This window comes from Eschscholzia californica, unplaced genomic scaffold, assembly GCF_041429995.1.
Source record: "Eschscholzia californica isolate CP2 unplaced genomic scaffold, dmEscCali1.0.p SCAF_5, whole genome shotgun sequence".
Taxonomy (NCBI): domain Eukaryota; kingdom Viridiplantae; phylum Streptophyta; class Magnoliopsida; order Ranunculales; family Papaveraceae; genus Eschscholzia; species Eschscholzia californica.
This window is the reverse complement of record NW_028238472.1, coordinates 47,987,409-48,009,482: the sequence shown is the minus strand read 5'-3', so window position 1 is coordinate 48,009,482 and position 22,074 is coordinate 47,987,409. Positions and strand designations below refer to the sequence as shown.

Sequence of the window (22,074 nt, the reverse complement as noted above, 5' to 3'; positions counted from 1 at the left end):
AGTAATATTAGCTTCATTATCTTCAGTAACGGAAATAATTTATTTTCTCTCACTAAAACCGATTCACTTAATAAATCTCCATTAACTCATAAATCTTGTTTCATCTTCATTAGATTGTTGTGCAAACATTTATCCTTTATCAGGTTTGACACTGTGAAATTCATTATAATCAACATCGTTAAGATCCAATATTGTTTCTCATGTTAAATTATCAGATTATGTTGCTCTATTATGGATCACATCAGATTTATGATCAAATTTTATAAGATATGTTTTCTAATTCATTAACTTCTAATGTATGATGTTTATTTTCTCTCTAAAATTTTCAAAACTATTTTAGATATTGATGTTTATTCCTTATTCAACGATTGCAGTTTTCACAGCTTGTTACTTAAGAAATCGTATGCCTTCATCGGGGAAAAGATTTCTCTCCTCTTTTTCCTTCCCTACATTCATTTTATCTCCCTCCTGAAGTGTTTAGTTCTCTCCTCTTTTTCTTTCAAATTTGATAATTTATGTTTGCATTCAATGATAATATCATATTTAAGTTTTTTTTTAATGTATGTGTATTTATGTGTGTAGATTTGATATAACAGATGGAATTTCAAACAGAATCATCAAATCAAAGTAAGTCAACGAAACTAAAACCTGATGACTCGGATAAAATATTTACTGAAGTTGGTCAGTTGTTTCCTGGTGGTGCAAAAGCATTTGGATATGCTCTTCGACAATATAGTGTAATTGTGGTTTGTCCTGCTCAAGACTACAAATGGAGAGTACATGGATGAGCACCATTTTTGAACCAGAGAAGATTTTGTACGTTTTTTTAGTAACAGAATGTAAACGATGTGTAATGTAAAAGAAATTATGTGTAATTTATTGAACAAGACCCACATACATTTGATAAATTACGTTGTATACATGACAAATGATGGTTTCCTCGTCTTAAATAACACATAATTTACGTATTTGTTTCATAATGTGTATTTATGTATGAGTAAAAACGAAAACAAATGCTGCTCTAATGTTCCCAGAAAAATATACTATTTCCAAATCTGAAAGTTAAGTGAGAGAAAGTGATATATATGTTTTGTATATTAACCCTCAAATCACGCTAAATTGATCCCAGAAAATATACTCTTTCCAAATCTGAAAGTTAAGTGAGAGAAAATTGATTTGACTCGAAGTAAGATAGAGAAAATTGATTTGGTTTCCAAATCTGTAAAGAAGAGAGAGAAAATTGATTTGGAAATATCTGTGGTGATGGCGTTTTGTTTTGGTTAGGATTTTGGTTTTTGATTGATTCGGATAATAGGAAAGAGAAAATTTGATTTCCAAAGCTGTTTAGAGAAGACAGAAATTATGATTTGTTTCAATCCATTTTTTGCTAATAAATCCCCCAAACCACGCCCAAATCTATCTTTCCAAAACGCGTAAAATTTGAGTGTGGGACATTGACGGTACTGTGTTTAGAAAGTGAGGTTTTTATGTCCATAATGTAAAAGGACTGAATATCCATATTTTGGGAAGATTGGATCATAAACTTTTTTTGAACATTATCTTGGTCTATATACCCATGGACTCATATTATATTGCTTTAATTATCAATGTCCAAACATTTAATGGAAATATCAATGTACTTCTTTTCTTATATTCATGTACATTCATATTTAAAATACAGGAAATTGGGCTGGAGACCCAATTTTTTGTTTTTTTTTTGTCAAAAAGACAAGTTATCTTTTTTTCCTTCTAGGCACCATGAAAAGTTTGGAAATAGGCTTGAAGGACAATTCTAAAAATCCCTTAATTTTGTATACCTGAATTGACCTTTGTATAAAGGAAAATTTTAGAAACACCCTCAGATTTTCCAAAAACCCTCACATTTTATATAATCTTACTTCTTAGTTACTTATTTTGTTAGGGTTTGATTTTGCGAAGCTTTGCAAACTAGTTTGCAAACTGATTTGCAAACTGATTTGCAATCTGGTTTGCCTTGCAAAGCTTTGCAAACTGGTTTGCAAACTAGTTTGCAATAAGGTCAGTTTTGTCTTTTCCCTATATTAGATAATTTACAAAAATGCCACAGGGAGCTGAAGCCCATAAAAAATTGTCCAATCCTTTTTAACCAAAGGCCAAAGTTTTTAGGGAGTTTTGGCCAAATTTCCCTTTAAAATAACCGTCCGTGTATTTGTTTGTTCATAATCATGTAAATGCACGTGAAAATTAAATTTTAAACCGTTTAGTAAAGATATCTTATAGGTTGTAGCTCTATGATCAGTATAATTGCCTCCAACATTATCTCATTTCTACGGAAAATTTATTACGATAATTGTTTGTCTTTACCCATTTTACTGTGGTAACTCCAATTTCTGTAATAGTAATCGATAGCTCTTTCAAATGAAGAGTCTTAGTTTATATTTTTATTTATCTCTTTCATTCTAATCTGGCTACGGTGGTCTAGAATGAACAATTTGTTGAGTATTTGACATGATTTCATGAGCTTTTGCAAGTATATTCTAATTTCATTTTCATCTCTACAATTTTCAACTACTAATAAAATAAATGCTTCTGGTGTGAGTTCAATTTGTTAGTCTGACGTTAGTTTGTACCAATCTTATTGTCATTGATAGTAGAAATATAAACTTAATGTTGTAGTACAACAATATTTTATTTCTTTTTCTGTGTTTCTTTTATAAAATTAGTTGTGAGTTAGACGTTGTTTGTGGTTCGGTACTTTGATTCAAATGATCGTAACCATTTGTTTAATTTACGTAGTTTATCAATCTCGTTGGAAGTTGTATCTATTCCGAGTAGTTGTATCTATTCGGATCACTAGTCCCAATAGATACTTGTAATTCCATTTTGACGGGCAAGGAAATTGTCGCAGATCTAGAACTAAACCCAATTACGACAAACTTCCCTTCAGTGGTAGTATCGTTATTTATTTCTTAAAGAAGGGTTAATTCATCAAAAAAGCCAATCGGGAGGAACTCAAACCCCATTTATTCTCTTCCCCTCCTAAATTTTCCCTCTCTAAAAATCTCTCTCTCTCTTCATTTCTGCGCTTACGGAGCTCTAAAGTACGATTTCTCATTCGATTTCATCTACTTTTACTTGTGATCGTCTTTAGGTTTTGATTTCATTAACTTCTTATGTTCTTTAAGTTAAATCGGTAAATGTTTGAATTTTTTTGTGTATAGTTTGCTTGAATCTGTAGTCGAAAGTCGCAAATTATTTGGTATTTCTTTACATGCTAAACCCTAGTTTTGTTTTTCTGGAAGATGATTGAGTTTAGGGTTTTGAAAATTGTCTTTGTTTATGGAAGATTATATTTCTTCTTTGAATCACTTTATGTTGTTTGTTTCTAGTTTAAGGGTTTTAAAACTCAAAGTTTGAATTTTTCTTGTTAAATTGTTTTGGATTTGTATAAGTAGATTAGTGGGATAACATTATATATGATATATTTAGGATAGTTAACGTGGTATAACCCAATTAAGTGAATTATCAAATGTGGCCGCTGACATTTTGAAGGATTGACTTATATTTGTGCTTGATGGAGGATGTGAGTAGTTTCTACCAGTGTGTATAAAATTTAATTAATTATAATTTTAGTTTAGGGTGCTGTTTGAGGACAAATGTATGTTGTTTGTTTGTTAAAGAATATTTGTTGATCAACAAAATCAATAATGTTCGTAGAGGATTAATACTGCTAGAGACAGTTGCTGGCAAAACTGCTTGGCTCCTTTCGTTATTCGCGCCCTTGTTGATCAAGGGAGATGTGATATTGTAATCTTGTACGCTTCCCTTAGTTGCAATAATCCATGTGGTACGTCACGTGATCATGCAGAGTTGAGTGCTGAAATATCTGGTAAGGAATTAAAACATAGATGACGTTGTCAAGTACATTAGTTGTGGAAATTACCAAATTGAAAAACCTTATTTCTCGTTAGAGGATTAAATAAGAGTGAATTTAAAAAATCTTCTTTGAATAATGGGAAGAATCATTATATTATATTATTATTATTATGTACAGATATTTACCGAAAGGGAAGTGAACGTATAACCAAAGCTACGTTGTTACAAAGGTAGCTTCCTAGTTTAGAGTGAATCCTAATTGGAAATTCTCTTTGTTGGCTCAAAAAATTAGAGAGATAGAATCCTTATATTGATGTGGTTGAAGTTAACCCTTCTTCCTTCATTCCTAGCAAGTAATTTTACAAAAGGTGAAGTAAATGTCCGATCAGAATTACGTTATGCCAAAGATATTCCCAGTTTAGACTGAAGTCCCTAAATGTCAAGCTTAGGTGCCAACTCCGTTTTTTGTCCCAAAAACCAAGAGGTAGAATTCATATGTCATTGTTGTCGAAGTTAATCGGTTCACCTTTGAATGTAGTTTAATTCCTTGCAAGAAGAGTTACAAAAGGGAAGCAATCATCTAATCGACATTGCGACAAAGGTAACTTTTCCATTTTGGAGTGAAGTCCCTAATCTCAAGTGTAGGTATTTTCGTAGCAGTCCAAGGGGTTGGTTCACTTTTGGACATGCTTCATTCGCTTTGCTCTTCTATTTTGGACACATTTCTCACGGTGCTAAAACCTTGTTCAGAGATGTTTTTGCTGGCATTGACCCAGATTTGGATGCTTAAGTGGAATTTATTCCCTTTTCTAGTCTAAACAACAAGAGAGATAGAATCTTTATCTTAACATTGTCGAAGTTAATCCTTTCCCCTTTAAATGTAGCTCGATTCCTGGCCTTCCAAGTTCTCCACAGAATCACATGTGGTTATAGATTCCATAATCCATTAATTCCTTTCCTCTCGAGGGGTTGAAAAAGATTCCCACTAGAGCAAAAGATCATGGACATCTTTAGAGGTTACACAGTGTCCCTAAGGAGAAAGTTCCATATGTCAACGAGACATCATGAAAGTATTGTTTCAATGTTTCTTCATTGCACATACGCAGAATTCCTCGACTCATATACCACGAAAGAGTATTAATTGTCGATTTCCTATTAAGCCATGATGTCTAAACAAAGAAATTCACCTTAAGCGGTGTTTACAGACTCCAAATTCTCTTATATGGGACTGAGGGGGCATATTGGCTACCCTCTTAATTGCATGGTAGCAACAAGATTTTATTAATATTCTTCAAAAAAAAAAGATTTAACTAATCCGTCTTCTGAACTTCTCTTCCGTACCCTCTTGTTCTCATTATGGGGCGGCTGGACCTCTACGATTGAAGCTTATATCTCAATAGTCTTGTATATTATCTATAATCAATGTAACTCCTAAGAAGATCGAGATTACAGGTTGACTGATAACTAGGATTGACCAAACTATTCCAACCTTACATAGAAGACGCGAAACAGCTTCTGGGAAATAGTTATTGCAAGTTCTTGAACCAATTACATCAACGGATAGGAAAATTTAGACAGATTGGGTTATTCTAATTTCCTAGTCTTATTTGAAATAATGTTGTGTAACAAGAAAGTTTAACTCTATTAAAAATGTGCAGGCGATGAGTAGTTTGGTTGAAAGACTGCGTATTAGGTCAGATCGAAGACCAGTATACAATCTTGATGAATCAGATGATGAAGCTGATTTTGTTCAAGGATCCAAATCTACAAAAGATAAGCCTGAAAGATTTGTTAGAGCTGATGCAGTAAGTTCGCCTTCCAGTTTGAATTTTTGTGTTGAACTAATATCCTTGATATTATATCAGAAGAAAGTAATTTTTCCAATGCGGTATTTCATTACCTTAAGCTATGTCTCAATTTCATTTGTAGAAAGCTGACTCATGTCAAGGCTGTGGAGAAAGTGGAGATCTTCTTAGCTGCGAGACTTGTACTTATGCTTACCATTCTAAGTGTTTACTTCCTCCATTGAGAGGTCCACCTCCTGACAGCTGGAGGTGTCCGGAATGTGTATGATTCTAGAGTTCCTATTAAACAGTTCTTGTATTAACTTGTTTATTGTGCTTTGCTGATTCAAGGTTTGGATGCTGCAGGTAAGCCCTCTAAATGACATTGATAAGATATTGGACTGCGAAATGCGACCTACTGTAGCAGATGACAGTGATGCCTCAAAGCTTGGGTCGAAGCAAATATTTGTTAAACAATATCTTGTGAAGTGGAAGGGACTATCTTATCTTCACTGTACATGGTAGTGTTTGGAATTTTATTTGCCCATATAACTCGTCATCATCTAATAAGAGGAATCTGTTGTTATTGGACCTATGAATTTTGACTATCCTACAACATATTCAGTTGTTCTCTAAAACATTTGATGTTACCTTGTATTCATCATCTGTTTTTCCAATATAAGGTAGTTGTCTACTAGTTTTTTTAGAGAGCCGAATTGTTAGTAAGGTCATGTAGACAACATAAGAGTAGAAGACGCACATCCATGGATCTTTCTATGAAAAACTCGTTTTTTTATCTCATAAATCATTAACATCTCAATAGTGTATATACCATTTACGGATAGAGACCCCAAAAAGTTCCCAAGAATTCAATGAACCACAGTGTCCATAAGAAGATCAACTGTCAGCCTGTAACCATTAACCATTTAAAGTTCAACGAATTCGAAACTTGACAACATTTCAATCTTGTAAAGAGACGATTAAAAGAACGCTACTGATTAGCTTGGTTCTGCACAAAGGGCATTAATTTGCTAGTGTTACACCCATGAGTTGGAGTCTATCTTGGGAACTTCTTGAGGCAAGTTTCCCATGTAAAAAATATCCTTATTTGGCCATTTCTGGTGCTATTGTATTGCATTTTTAGGTTCTAATGTTTTTCACCTGCAGTTTGCTAAAAAAAGACTGCAGTTATGTTAGTTTGCTTATGCACTGAAATGATCTTGTTCTGTATTGACCTTCTGGTGGTTTTGGTGTTTGAGTTCACTAAGTTTGTTTTATTCTTGACCACAGGGTTCCAGAGAAGGAGTTTATTAAGGCTTTCAAGGCAAATCCTCGTTTGAGGACTAAAGTAAATAACTTTCATAACAAAGCGACTGGGAATAATTCTGAAGATGAACCTGCTGCAATTAAAACTGAATGGACCACTGTTGATAGGATTCTTGCTAGCAGGTATGTTGTATAACCTCAGTAGAAATTTTACTTTGTAATATTGTAGGTTGAATCGAACTTTGTGGTCCATGTTTGTCTGGATTGTGTAAAGATTGTTTAGTAAGTTCTGAACTGTTGTATACTATGGTTCTTTACTGCCTATGGTAATTTTAAGGATCATATTTGGAGATCTTAGTCTTTAGTTTTTTTTTTTTTTTAATATTATTACCCCAGTATTACACAACAAGTATAGCGTGTAGTAGAACACTCTATTTGCTTAGAAGTTCTTTTTAGGTATGAAGGTACACATTTTTTTTTCTTGAAAAGACATCTTTTAGAAGTTTAATTTGGGCCTATACGATTTATAATCTGTTAGTTTTCTTTTTTGCTTAGGTGATATAAAAAATATTAGAATGTTGGGAAGTATTTCCTCTTCTTTTAGAACTTTGAATAAGTTGTATTGGAAGAGAAACAAGGATAGTAGGGAATGGTTACACCAGGCCATGTGAAGTTACAGTGTTCTAAAGATTTACCATATATTTGTTATTACTTATCTCAGGTGGGATACCAAATTTAAGATTTTAAGGGAAGCTCCTTTATCTTTTTCTTATTGTTTTCGTTGGTGAAGCTTTGAATAAATTGTATTGAATTGAGAAGGAAGGGAACAATAGAATTGTTACACCAGACCTTTATCGTCGCTGCAGAAGTCACATTTGCTGCTAACACAGCATCCCAACTGTAGAAGAATCTGCCTTCTTGCATTAGGGGCAATCATGTCTATCATTGATTGTTTGTTAGTAGGTTTGTATAAATAATGGTTGCAAACTTTTTTACTGGCCGTGGATTGTGAGAGAGCTCATAGTCAAATGGAAGCAATGAAGTTTGAGAGTAGGAGTGGCTATGTTATTATTCGTGGATATAGTGCTGAAAGACTGACCTTTTTGGTTTTAGTACGCTGACTAGAAGGATGCTTTTTTCAGTATTTACCCAGTGAACTTGGCAATATTTGTTATAGTTGTTTGTTTTTGTCTAACCATTAACCAAGCACCAACATTTCTGAGTTTTGCTGGTGTCAGCTGTAATACTCTACTCGAATGTTCTACAGGAAAACTGGTGACGAGAGGGAGTTCTTTGTGAAATGGAAAGAACTAAACTACGATGAGTGTTATTGGGAAGTTGAATCAGATATTGCAGGGTTTCAATCTGAAATTGAGAGATTCGACAGAATTAATTCCCGGTCTCGCAAAGCGTCTTCTAGTAAGCACAAAGGTTCTACTCGAGATTCAAAGGAATCAAAAAAGAATCAGAGAGATTTTCAACAGTTCGATCACACACCTGATTTTCTTTCGGGAGGTACATGCTTCCATAGGTTACCTGTTTTGGAGCTCCTTTTCATGTTCCTAGCTCCTAATCCTGTTATTTGTTTTACTTTGTGTATTATGTTTGGTTTGACGGCGATAATATCTGATAAAGCTTTCGCTTGTAGAAGGCTCATTACATCCGTATCAGCTGGAAGGATTGAATTTCTTACGCTATTCTTGGTCGAAGCAGACACATGTAATCCTTGCAGATGAGATGGGTCTTGGTGAGATTCTTGTCATTACCAGAGAACTCTTTGTTCACAAGATTTCTGCTTGCTAGTGTATATAATACTGGTGTTACGCATGGCCTGATACTTTTAATTGAGTGCAGGGAAAACCATACAGAGCATTGCTTTTGTAGCATCTTTGTGCGAAGATAACCACTTTCCTCATTTAGTAGTTGGACCTCTTTCAACATTACGCAACTGGGAACGTGAGTTTGCAACCTGGGCACCTCACTTGAACGTAGTAAGTAACATGGACTTTTGCACTTTTTGATTTGTTCTTTCACATCTTGGTCCATTTGGTTCTTATTACCACACTTCTCGTGCCAAACTTTTTCTTTTTTACATCTGAGTTGAATATATATACTTGCTTTAGGTGATGTATCTTGGAAGTACTGTGAGTCGCAATATCATTAGGGAATATGAATTTTACTTCCCTAAAGGGCACTCTAAGAAGCACAAGAAAAAGAAGGCTGGTCATGTTGTTACTGAGAGCAAGCAAGATCGTATAAAATTTGATGTCCTCCTAACATCGTATGAAACAGTTAATTCAGATTCCACATCCTTGAAGCCAATAAAATGGGAGACTGTGGTAAGATAACATTAGGTGGCTATGCGTTTTTTTAGTTGCCAAGTAGTTTGTTACTTAGTTGCTGATATATCCTTTTGTAGATTGTCGACGAAGGCCATCGACTTAAGAACAAAGACTCGAAATTATTTAATTCGTTGAAGCAATATGTGAGTAATCATCGTGTGCTTCTAACTGGGACTCCCCTTCAGGTTCGTTTTTTTTTTTATCTTTGGATTTTGCCTATGTACCAATAATTCATAAATATGTTCTTTCTCAGTTTTCGACTTCTTTCCTCTTATAATATGATTCCAACTGTTTTCCATATAAGTAGGATAGAAATAGTCAATATGAGCATAACATGCCTGCATCGTTACATGATGTTCTATCCACGTAAAAAAGGTTCTCGGTCACTGGAGTAGACTTGCAAACTTTCTTGGTTTTGATGATAAAAACATTTAGGTAAATGGACGGACATTGGTCCTGCTCGCTAGCACTCGGGATTTTGCAAATTTTTGTTATTGCTGCATTTTGTTCGTATGCTCAGTATAAGCTGAGAATTTGGGTAAATATATATGGTTACTGATGTCATTTTTTGTGCATTTTTTTCCCTCTTTTTGGCCTTCGGTACATGATCATTATGTCCCATTTTTGTTTATAATGCAAAATGTCGTCACCAAAATAGGGATAGTTTCTCAGACCGATTTGTACCTTATACTTGTTAAAAAAAGAAAAATATTGTACCTTATCTGGAAGGAATAAGGAAAGCTTGTTGTCTACTGTCTAGTTCGAGCCAACACTTAAGCAGATAAGTCAAAGTACCTTTTAATTCTGAAGTCCACAAATCAATTATAGTATAAAACTAAACGTTAATTCAGATAATCTACAGAGACGGTAAAGTAAAATCTTTCTGTCGCTACATAATCTTCAACTCATTGGTGGTTTCTGGTTGATCTGTTTTTCAGAACAATCTGGATGAGCTATTCATGCTGATGCACTTTCTTGATGCTGGAAAGGTCTGTGTTTGTTGAGAGTTCTTTTTCTTTTTCTTTTTAATGTTCTCTTCATCTGGAAGAGAACTTGAGGTCAGTGTATCATGCATTTTATGAAAAATAGTAGATAGTTTGAAAATCAAAGGATTAGCAATCAGATTTGACACGTGGTAATGGTTGCAGTTTGCAAGCTTGGAAGAGTTCCAGGAGGAATTCAAGGATATCAACCAAGAGGAGCAGATTGCCAGGCTCCATAAAATGTTGGCACCGCATCTTCTCAGAAGTATGTATCTTATATACTTCCATTTTGATTTCATATTTTGCGCTAGATGTCCTGAAATACTTTAATTTCTCTTGTTTTCTATCAAAATGCATAAAAAGAGATCCAAGCCCTTATGGGCCTTCTTCTGCATACTGACATGGCAATTAACAACTTATATCTTTCCCCATGTAGAACATTTTATTCTGTCAGAGTATTTATTTACACGTATGTCACGTAATCACTTTATCTTATTTGTTGATAATTTTCCTTTTCAGAAGTAAAAACTCTTTTCATTGTTTAAGCTGATATCCAGATAGACCGGTGTTACATCATATATGTTAGTGGTTAATAACATTTCTAGCTTTTAATTGGATAAAATCAATCTCTACACTCGAGTGAGATAAATAAAGGATTAATTCCAAAAATAGAGCTAGTCTTGGGCAGTCTAGAAGTCTTATTTCATGACTTCCACTATTTAGTTAGGATAATAATAGACTGTGAAACCTAGGGCCGATCATCTGCAGTACATCTAATAACATGAGAGACATAGATGGGGATGATAGGAATAGGATAATGATATCAATCGTTGTCAGTTTCTCATATATCTTTTCTGACGCTTCTTCTGGACCACATCACATTGTTAACTTGCTTTTGCTACAGTTGGTATACACACAATGGGATCTTTACTAATGAGTGTGCAAGAACCGCCCTACAATTTTGTGGGGATATTCAACGCCCCCCTCACAAGACATGAACCTCTGTAGGGAAGGGTCTATAGGCGTCTATGTGGTTTTGTGGCCACTGGGATCTTGTTTATTTAATTACTGAGGGAAGGCACCAACTCTTTTTGTATTGGATGGCCACATAGACATGTTTTGAGTTGTGGTACGGCTCTTTCCTGGCAGTATTTTGGGACTTATTTCGGAGGTCATTTGAGAGGATAGTGTGTACTATTTATATTGCTCTATTTGCGTCTGTGGTTAAACAGCATATTGAGAAAGCAATACAATTTGGTGTTTTGCTTTATTTTTTACTGCATCCTTGTAAAAGAAATTTGTAAGGGAATAGTTTATTTAAAAATGATTTTGAGGACATGATTTATAGGTTTTAAGCTTTTATAGTGCTTTCGACGATTGTGAAAAGAACGGATCTCTAATTTGTTCTACAACTGTAGGAGTCAAAAAAGACGTCTTGAAGGAGATGCCTCCTAAGAAGGAACTCATCCTACGGGTGGAGTTAAGCAGCAAACAAAAAGAATACTACAAAGCTATCCTGACTCGTAACTATGAGATACTTACTCGCAAGGGTGGCGCACAGGTAGGAATGCATTATTTTTACGATCCTACCTTTTGCTTCCAATAAACCTATTGAGATTGTGGAACTTGAGTATGGCCCATGTGCATGGATGTGTGTCATTAAAATACTCAAAGCGCCAATTTAGAGCAAGGGCATCTGACTGAATCCAGATTCAAATGCTCCCAGTAGTGATGTTGCTTTTCTTCCTAGTTTTAGGTGGACATAATTTATTATATTGTTGTCCGTTGGTTTTGTTCAGATTTCTCTAATCAACGTGGTCATGGAACTGCGCAAACTCTGTTGTCATGCCTACATGTTAGAGGGAGTTGAACCAGAGATAGAAGACCCCGATGAAGCCTTCCGGTAATTTCATTTGAATTTGATCCTGTACTATTGAAGTTTGTTATTCAATGATAATGGTATCTGCAATTTATTTATTTATTTGTTTCACAATTATGATATTAATATCTAACAGGACATTTGATCTAAAGTCCAGTTATTTATTCTTCAGTTCTCTTATAGAAAGCCATGTTTACAAACTTTATGAGATTGGTAGATAGTTGAACTTTGTGCTTCATTCTGTTGTCTTTTTGTTTGATCAAATTTTATTTGTTATTTGTAAAATGGCAGACAGCTTGTGGATGCTTCTGGGAAATTGCATGTGTTGGACAAAATGATGGTGAAGCTCAGAGAGCAAGGCCATAGAGTTCTTATCTATTCTCAGTTTCAACACATGCTAGACTTACTGGAAGACTACTGTAGCTATAAGGTAAATCCCAGTTTTAGCCATTTTGTGCTGTTAAAAATGAAGTTTTTTTTTTGAAAAACTTTGTTGTCCTGGTTTAGTTCCTATGAATGTCTTGGCTTGCTGTTCTCTTTGTGACGGCTTCTTTACAAGAAATCTCTCTGACATACTGTTGGTTAAAAGGCATCAGTTCCATCCAAATTGTGTCTGTTGATTTTCCTAAGAGTCGATAGTCAAATGGATTTTGGCTCTTCACAGTTCCCAATACCTTGCCTTGATGTTCTGTTACTTCTGTTTACTAGAAATGGCAATATGAAAGAATTGATGGAAAAGTTAGTGGAGCGGAAAGACAGATCCGCATTGATCGCTTCAATGCCAAGAATTCGTCTAGATTCTGTTTTCTGCTTTCTACCAGAGCTGGTGGGTTAGGAATAAACCTTGCCACTGCTGACACAGTCATTATATATGACAGGTACTACTTTTTATCCTTAGTTTCTCTTTCTAAGTTGTTGTATAACTGTTTACCTTGTTAGTTCAGTTTAGGTAACCTATCTGTTCTGCAGTGATTGGAATCCTCACGCTGATTTGCAAGCAATGGCTAGGGCTCATCGGCTAGGGCAGGCAAATACGGTTAGACTTCTGTTCGTTTACTATGCTTCAAGCAAGCAATTGGTGTCATAATTGTGGTTGGTTGGTGGGTCAGTAGTTTATTTGTTATTAATGGTCGCATGTGACAGGTGATGATATACCGTCTTATAACAAGAGGGACAATCGAAGAAAGGATGATGCAGCTGACAAAAAAGAAAATGGTTTTAGAGCATTTGGTTGTTGGGAAACTAAAAACACAAAATATCAATCAGGTATTCTTTTCTGCTTGTTAAACCATAAATCGCATTACTTAATTGTGTAGAAAAGAAGAACAGCTGCACTTGTTTATTTGAATCATTAGCATCTTAAAATAAAGTGCCCCTGGAACGTATAAGGCAAGGCTGCATGCAAATATGCTTCCAAATTATTTATAGACCCTAGGAGACAATTATTCTTTTCCGTGTTTTGCATTTCCGCGAGCAAAAAAATTGGCAGGTTTATGTGGACGATGAATGTATCTTTCTATTTTCCCACGTTTCTTGCATTGCATGAATGATGTACGGAATCATGGATTAAGCTCATGTTTGATACTGCTATCCCATGTTCTGGGGAAGTTGTTGGAACTTGGAAGCACCAATTGTCATCGCCTTGAATTTATTAAGCTTCTTCTGCATGATATAATCATAGGACTACATTATAGAGAATCACTAGATTGCAAATAGCTAGTTTTACAATGAAGTCCATCCGATTGAGTGAATCAACTGTTGTAGGGTCGATAACTTTATTCCACTGACAACCTACTATTTTATTATATGATCTTATCTTTTAGTTTTGTTTACATTCATGCTAGAGCAATTCAGTTTATTTATGGTTTGTTTCTTGGGTGTTGTTTGTTTTTTTAAGGTCGATAATTGAGTCAAATTTTATATAATTTACTTGTAAATCGTGAGTTCTTGTATGCATTTACTTTTTCTAGTAAAATCACACCTTAAAACAAGCCTCCTTCTCAAATCTAGACTTGTTTTTATAGCCAACAACACATGCATTTGGATAGTTAGAGTGATAGAAACATACACACCATGACACCAACAAAAAGTAACCCATAAATTTGACTCAGACTTCAGACCTTTAAAAAAGACCAACAAGTTTTTCAGTTGTTTCTTTTTTCTGGTTGTTGGTTGTCTGGGACTATAGTATTATATATAGTTGCCATGAAGTGTGAGTAGGTGGAATTTGAATTTTGATAGAATTCTAATCTGCTTTTGAAAATAATCTGTAGGAAGAACTTGATGATATAATAAGATACGGTTCCATGGAGCTATTTGCTGACGAGAACGATGAAGCTGGTAAAGCTCGTCAAATACACTATGACGATGCTGCAATAGATAGGTGAAATACATCCTGCCATCTATTGCGACAGCTTCCACTATACAATATATATATATATATATATATATATATATATATATATATATACATCTGAAGTTCGTGTAATGTTTGTTATTACTGATTATCTTCTTTTATATTCTTGTGATTTACCTTGAACAGACTTCTCGATCGTGAACAAGCTAAAGATGAAGAAACTGCGTTGGATGATGAAGAGGAGGATGGCTTTTTGAAGGCCTTCAAGGTTCTTCCCTTTCTTTTGGTCATGCTATAGTTTCTTGATTATCTTTATCACTTTATCTAATGAGCTATGATATAGTTGGTATTGTAAGGCCTTCATAACTCCTTTAGTATTTTTGACGTGTTGAAGACTTCGTCATGCGTGTTAGATACTAGCTGACACTATAGTGGGAAGCTGAGAGTAATATATTTTCTATATGAATCTTGTGGTGTACTTACACAAAATCATGTTAGGACCATAAGAACCTCCCGTGGTTATCTAGTAACCAAGTGAAGAATATATTTAAGTGTTCAGCCGTATCCCTGTTTTGTCCTTTTCCCACTGCAGTATACGACACTTCGTACAGCGATAATCCTCTTTGTGTAATTAAATAGTAGTCTGAACTACAGAGAATTATAGATAGTCCACTTCAATTAACTTAGGAAATTGAACTCTCCAAATCAGAGGCAAACTCTAATGAACTAGTACAAAACAGTAAAACGAAGAAAAAAATTTAAGCAATAAATAAGATTCTACGATGAGTGAAAGTACATGGAAGAACGCCTAAATAGATACCAATATCTCAAAATTATCTAAAATATCTTCGTTCATGGTACATTAAAAGTGTTCAATTGGGTTTTATCTTCGTGTTTTGTTTTTAAAAATTACTGCGGATATAGACCTAGAACACACTGAGAAATAAAAAAAAATCTGAATCTGAAAATGGTTACTCTTTATTTAAATCTGTATTTCTCCGATCTTCATAATTTTCTCTCTCATAAATATACTGTTTTATGTTTTGCTAATTATAAATGGTTGGCTTTATGACCTCTTGGTAACATTTAAATCAACGGGTTATTGGCCCTAGAAATGATTATGGCCATCTCCTATCCTATAAAAATGACTCATAATCTCTCAAGTTAAATGTTAAGAAGCATGCATATGTAAGGCATGATGTCATTGTTTGTTAATTTTGTAATTATTGTATACAATCTTTTTTCTCTATTGCTTTCTAACACGATAATTTCTTTCTTGTTTTTAAAATATAACACTTTATTTCATCTTGTAGGTTGCGAATTTTGAATACATTGACGAAGTGCAAGCTGCAGCGGAAGAGGAAGCACGAAAGGCATCCATAGCAAACAAGAACATGAATAGCAACTCAGAAACAAAAGCTTACTGGGAAGAATTGCTGAAAGACAGATATGAAGTACATAAAATTGAAGAGTTCACTGCTTTGGGGAAAGGAAAGAGAAACCGTAAACAGGTATGTCCTAACTTTCCCACCTGCATTTTTGAGAGAGATGTCAGTCAACGCGAAGCTAAACGAAGCAATATATATATCTAATATTTCGTTAGTTTGAGTCAAGGTTAACCAATGACCTTTTCTTCATTTCACAAAAGAAGAATATGATGAATACAAGAAACGTGGAAAAAGAAAAACCAACATAGTTGCTTATGCATCAATTTTGTTTCCTATCTCACGAGAAGCCCCAATCTTTAGCTGTAATTGGATCCTACTGGATGTAGATACAATTAGCTCTGTAAGAGGCGTAAATGTTTCATATCTTGTAACACTTAAATATAATGTAGTTCACGTTTGTTTAAAGCTGAAGAAAGTTCTTTTGCTGTTCTCATTACCACCTTTCTGGATCAATAATATCATTTATCTTGAAGTTCCGTGATGATCATAACATTAGTGGCTACAGGGTTGCCATACCCTGAAATTTCTAACCTAGCAATTGATACAAGGTTGATGCTCTGAAGCTATTGGTTGTAGAAGAAGTTTCAGAATGATCTCACTTTATGGAGGCTCATTGGCTCTGATTGTCAGCCTTGCGAAAAATTGACCTCAGGATTACCATGCGTGTACATTTGTAGGGCACGTTGTTTTGTTCACCCTCAATTAGTTATTCCTCAAGGACCTCAACATCTTAACCTTTAGATTGGGGCTTGAGCACATTCTTGTTGTCAAATAGTCTTGAACCTCTTATTTGCTACATACTTTTGTTCTAATACATCTATTTTGTTTGTCTTTTACAGGAAAATAGTTGTTTGTTCTTATTTTTTGTCATTACTTGTAAAACTTCTTGCCCTGTTGGGTCTATAATGGTTTATAATTCAAGCTTCGTTCACCCTTTTGAACTTCTTCGCTGCTTTCTATTCAGATGGTATCCGTTGAGGAAGATGACCTTGCCGGTTTGGAAGATGTGAGTTCTGATGGTGAGGATGACGGGAATGAAGCAGAATGGGTTTATGCTGAAATGATTCCTGCTGGACCCACATCTGGAAGGAAGCCTCACTCGAAGAAGAGAGCTCGTTGTATATTCTTTACCCTAAACGTATTACTAACAAAGTCATGTATAAATGTTTTATTAGTAGCATAATTCAGTTATTATTTTTACAGTGGATACCAACGAACCACTTCCTCTGATGGAAGGTGAAGGAAAATCTTTTAGAGTGCTTGGGTTCAATCAAAGCCATAGAGCTACATTTGTTCAGATATTAATGAGGTATGCTGGCGTGAACATTCCAATTGAAACATCACATGACATATCTATGCATCTAAATCGATAAATGAATAGTTGAATACAATTGTCCTATGGATGCCTACTGATAAGATTTTCTTCGCACTTAACCTAAACTTATCTGCAGAATGTATGATGACTAGTTTATGAGAGTGGTGTTTGTGTCTTACAATTTGGTTCCTTTTCTGATTTTTGAAGTGTGTGTATATGTATCCAATTAAAGAGGCTGATTTTGCATGTTTATGCTGCAGGTTCGGTTTAGGTGATTATGACTGGCAAGAGTTCGTTCCTCGCTTGAAGCAGAAATCCTTCGAGGAAATTAAAGAGTATGTATTCATATTAAAGTTGGAAAAACCTTTAACTCTTTAAGTGTACTCTCAAATTGGATATCAAATCCAAATTACTCAACTTTGTGTTTCAATTTAGTACAATATTAAGCATTACCAGTTAAATTAGATTTTTATCATCACGTATAATTACTAGTTGGAGCCTAGGGCCACAACAGACCGTGAGCAAATTATGCCATGGAGTTAAATCGGTTCTGTGATTGATACGTCCGCCTCCTGATTGTAGCTTCCCATTGTAAAGTCCACAACATCCTCATAACGTTGTTGGTCTTCGGCGAAATTGTAAACCAATTTTTTTTTGTAGAGTTCATTCTATAGATGATTACTTATGCGGTGGTTTGACATCATTTTTATCAGATACGGGATTCTCTTTATGACACACATCGCGGAAGATATAACTGATTCTCCGAACTTCTCAGGTGATTGTTTCATCAACTCTAGCTTGTTCTTTCCTAGTCTTGACCAACTCTTTGATGCTACTTTGACTCTTGTACACCTTTTCGATTGGATAAATTTTCACTACGTTTCTCCTTTCGTAATGATTTGCAACAGATGGTGTACCAAAAGAAGGTCTCAGGATACAAGATGTACTTGTGAGGATTGCTATCTTGCTTTCAATCAAAGAGAAGGTAAATAACTGTGACACTATTAGTCAAGTTTACACGAATATCTCTCGAAATGACATCTATAATGTAAGTCTCCTGAGGCAGGAAGGAATTAAATATAGTTATTTGGAGTTAAAGGTGCCTCTGATGGCTCACATTTATATCTTTGACAGTTCCAATAAAAGATCAAAAGTGTGGTGATTTAACTGATAAAGCCATATTGGTCTTTGCAAGTCTTTCATGTTAGGCCCACACAACTCTCGTTCTGTGTTTTATAAGCTGATTCGAACTGTGTTTAGTGTTTCTCTGTAGATTCCTGATTCATGGTATATAATGTATATTATTCTATGATGTTGTATGTATGTATATTACATATATATATATATATATATATATATATATATATATTAGTAGATCATCGATGTATTTATATAATGGGCCTGTGCCAGCTGCCCCACTTTGCTTTGCATCACCTAGCTCAGACTCTGACCTGCTTCCCAAATCCCACGTTTTCGCCTGAAGTCCTTGTTTCCAGTGGCAGTGCCTCAATAATATTGGTCTTTTGATACCCAATTACCTATACATGTACCTATGCCCATGTTAACTAGCTTTTTGTTGAGGACGACCTCACTAGTAAAATAGTTAAATTAAAAGTTTGTGAGGCTAGTTGGCATTCTTCCGTTGTATCACAATGATTGTTTTCTTTCTGAAGTTCGTACACAGCAGTCTATTTATATATTGGAATATATTAGGTGAAGTTTCTGGAAGAACAGCCTGGTACTCCTCTTTTCTCAGAAGACATCGTTTCACGAGTCCTAGGGTTGAAGAGTGGAAGAGCATGGAAAGAGGAACATGATATATTACTCTTGAAGGCTGTTTTGAAGTATGTAAACATATTACTAGTTCTTTAGCTTTCGTACATTACCATGTTCCATCCCATTTTCACAATGAGTTCTCTATTTTATTTGTTTTTAATTTTATAGGCATGGTTATGGAAAGTGGCAAAACATTGTCGAAGATAAGGATTTACATATCCAAGAGATCATTTGTCAAGAGCAAAATCTACCCTTCATGAATGTTTATTCTTCTGGCATTTCTCAAACAACTGATGGTGCAAATACAGTTAATCAGGAAGTAACGTCTAACAACCACGTGGCTGGAAATGCTGATGGCAATGGTTCTAGGTCCAATACTGTACAGGGCCCCACAGATATCACTAACCGTACCCATCCATATCAGGATTCTTCTATGATATATAATTTTAGAGAGATGCAGAGAAGATTGGTTGAGTTTATCAAAAAAAGAGTGCTTTTGTTAGAGAAAGCACTCAATGCAGAGTGCCAGAAAGAACTCTATGTAAGTTGACCTTCTTATATTTAGTTACGAGTGTACCTCATAGCTTTCTATTTGTGTGATCACTTGCTCGATTCTTGCTTTTCCCTTAAACTTCTTCTATGCTCTACACGACATTCTTTTTCTCATTCATCATATACCTTAATGGCTTAATTGCCTTTATCTGTTATGTCCCTTATCGAGACCTTTAGGAGATTTTCTTGGTTGGGAAGTTTGTCAATCCTTCGTCAGATTTTTTGTTGCTGCTAATGGGATCTGATAATCGATTTAAATATGTCAAGCTTATTCTCCTCCAACTTTTTCACTTTTTAATAAGCTAGTCCTGAGTCCTGACAGACCTTTACCATATGGTCGGTTTGATATTCTTAGTTTCTGTGGATATGGGCATCTTTTAGCATAATTAGGAAGTATTCATTTGCTTGATTGTAATATTGTATTTTCATTTCAGCAGAAGTGTGGGTCCATTAAGATAAATAAAAGTATGAGAGGAGTGTGGTTTTAATTTTTTCCATGGAATAAACATCTTCTTTGCCTTCAAGTAATCGTTGCCTTGGAACTGGTGTAGGGAATGTATTCCATGAAACACATTACCCACCAAAAATAACCTTATTGGTATAGAATATGATTAGATATCGTATTTGGAAATAAAACAGTTATTTTTCAGTAGGTATGAACCTTTCTGAACAGTAATGAGAGCTGTTGCTTCTTGAGGTCCATGTAGCTTTAGGATTTCTTTCCCAATTCAAAGATTTACGGAGACCTGCAACCACTCTCTGTTTATGTGATTGGTTGACTCAAGTCAATGTAATTTTTTGGATTCTGACATAGCAGTTTGAGAATGAGCAAATCTTGAATTGGTCGTTATTTTCACAACGTTTTCTTTGTTTCCACAGGGTGACTCTAAAGCAAGTGAGACTGCAAATGGAGAACCTGAAACTAAGGTTGTTGATCTAGAGACTCGTACTGCCATGTCGAATGACGCGCAAACAAATGACCTTCCTTCGATAGAGTTGATTGGTATGGTTCATTTAGTCAATACCTCTATATGATGTCTGGTCATCTGGTTTTCAGAAGATCTCATGGTTCATGGTTGTACTAGTGGCATATATTGGGATCGATTCGGCACTATCTCGAAATTTCAATCCTAGTCCTATGACTAAATTAGTAAGCTTGAGGCCCTTGCTAGAACTCAACTATTTTAACCTGAGCCTTAAAGATTTTCCATCCTTGTTCCTAAATAGCTTGTTGATGGACAAATATGCTCGTATGGAGAATGGACTTATCAGGATGTAGTAAGTTGACAACTTTCTTCCGCAAACCTGAAGCATTGTGAAACAGATAGGGTAACAACTAACAAGGACAAGAAAAAGAAAAGCTTGAACTCTTCCTTGGCCTAAAACTACTGCTGTTAAAAGCCAATTTATGTCTGAGTTCGTTTGGAACCTTAGTTATACATTTGGAGTAAAATATTCTTAACAGATAGTTGAGTTGTAATATATGATCTTTCTGTTGCAGACCCAGAAGAAATATCAGCTGCTGTGTGTGACGATAAAGCAGAACGCTTGGATGCTGCAAGGCTCTATAATGAGGTAAACCACAGTTGCTTTGCGACCATCCTCATTTTTCCGTTCAGTAAATATAGCTCACGAGCTTTACATAGTCAAGCTTTCCGATGCAAAAAAATAGTAGATGATTAAAACAGTTTAATATCACATTGAAATTAACTTTCTGTTGTTATGTCCTCTCAGCTTTGCAAAGTAGTACAAGAAAACATTCAAGATTCGGTTCAGACCCAATCAGCAAATGGATCTGCAGGGTTTGCATTACAAAAGAACCTTGCTCCACTTGATGCCATTAACGAAGGCATAACCCGAGTTCTTGCTGCAGTCCATAGTTCAGTAGCTGCAGAAACATCAACTGTAGATTCAGATGCATCAGTTAAGACTAACGTTTCTGAAACTCTGATTCAACCCACAAGAGATGGAAATGTTATTGATGTATCTGAAAGGATGGATACTTCACCTAAGGTCTCCGAATCAGAATCGATCAAGTTGGATTCACCGCCTAGAGTCTCTGAAACAGAATCTGATCAACCCGACATTGTAAATTCTGAAAATGACAAGTCTAAAGTTGTTGAGCCGACTGAACCAAGGAGACCTGCTACATCTGCAGTAGAAGAGTCTATAGATGTGGATATGGTTGATGCCGAACCAGAGAAAGGCCCGGGGGTTGCGGACGAGGCTGTCATTATCTTGGATGACTGATTAGAAGGCAAACATTTTGTTATACCAAATTTACAGTGTATATTTAGTTAAAAAGTAGAACTGAACACTGTACAAACAACTCTGGAATTTATCTATGATGTTCGTTATTGTAGTATTTTCGGGGAAGATGGTTTAGGATGTTCTTAGTTCATCTCAGATTTAGCTGGTTGTGGTTCCATTTGTTCGATTTCTTTTGCTCTCTTTAACTATACTCTAGGAAGTCTTGAAATGTTTTGAGAAGGTCCAAAAGCTTACTTTCTCACAGTTG

General features: G+C 35.2%; 1 protein-coding gene across 4 annotated transcripts; it reads left to right on the top strand.

Moving 5' to 3' along the window:
- The first annotated feature begins 2,845 nt into the window (after positions 1-2,845).
- Positions 2,846-21,921, top strand: LOC147539961 (CHD3-type chromatin-remodeling factor PICKLE-like). 4 transcript variants are annotated; one of them, XM_086640486.1, is made up of 31 exons: positions 2,846-3,080; positions 5,514-5,660; positions 5,785-5,922; positions 6,006-6,160; positions 6,930-7,088; positions 8,173-8,420; positions 8,554-8,652; positions 8,760-8,896; positions 9,029-9,244; positions 9,325-9,432; positions 10,186-10,236; positions 10,396-10,495; positions 11,649-11,791; positions 12,030-12,133; positions 12,401-12,539; positions 12,818-12,987; positions 13,079-13,145; positions 13,253-13,375; positions 14,383-14,492; positions 14,652-14,733; positions 15,779-15,976; positions 16,878-17,031; positions 17,117-17,222; positions 17,489-17,563; positions 17,942-18,003; positions 18,137-18,213; positions 18,942-19,072; positions 19,173-19,545; positions 20,436-20,559; positions 21,058-21,131; positions 21,291-21,921. In XM_086640486.1, the coding sequence occupies exons 2-31, from the start codon at positions 5,517-5,519 to the stop codon at positions 21,804-21,806; spliced, it is 4,383 nt and encodes a 1,460-aa protein (XP_086496612.1). In that variant the 5' UTR covers positions 2,846-3,080; positions 5,514-5,516; the 3' UTR covers positions 21,807-21,921. The 4 variants fall into 4 exon arrangements, with proteins under 4 accessions (XP_086496612.1, XP_086496615.1, XP_086496616.1 ...); XM_086640489.1 differs by having other exon boundaries at positions 2,848-3,080; positions 8,557-8,652; XM_086640490.1 differs by lacking the exon at positions 2,846-3,080 and adding an exon at positions 4,400-4,456 and having other exon boundaries at positions 8,557-8,652.
- The last annotated feature ends 153 nt before the right edge of the window (positions 21,922-22,074 follow it).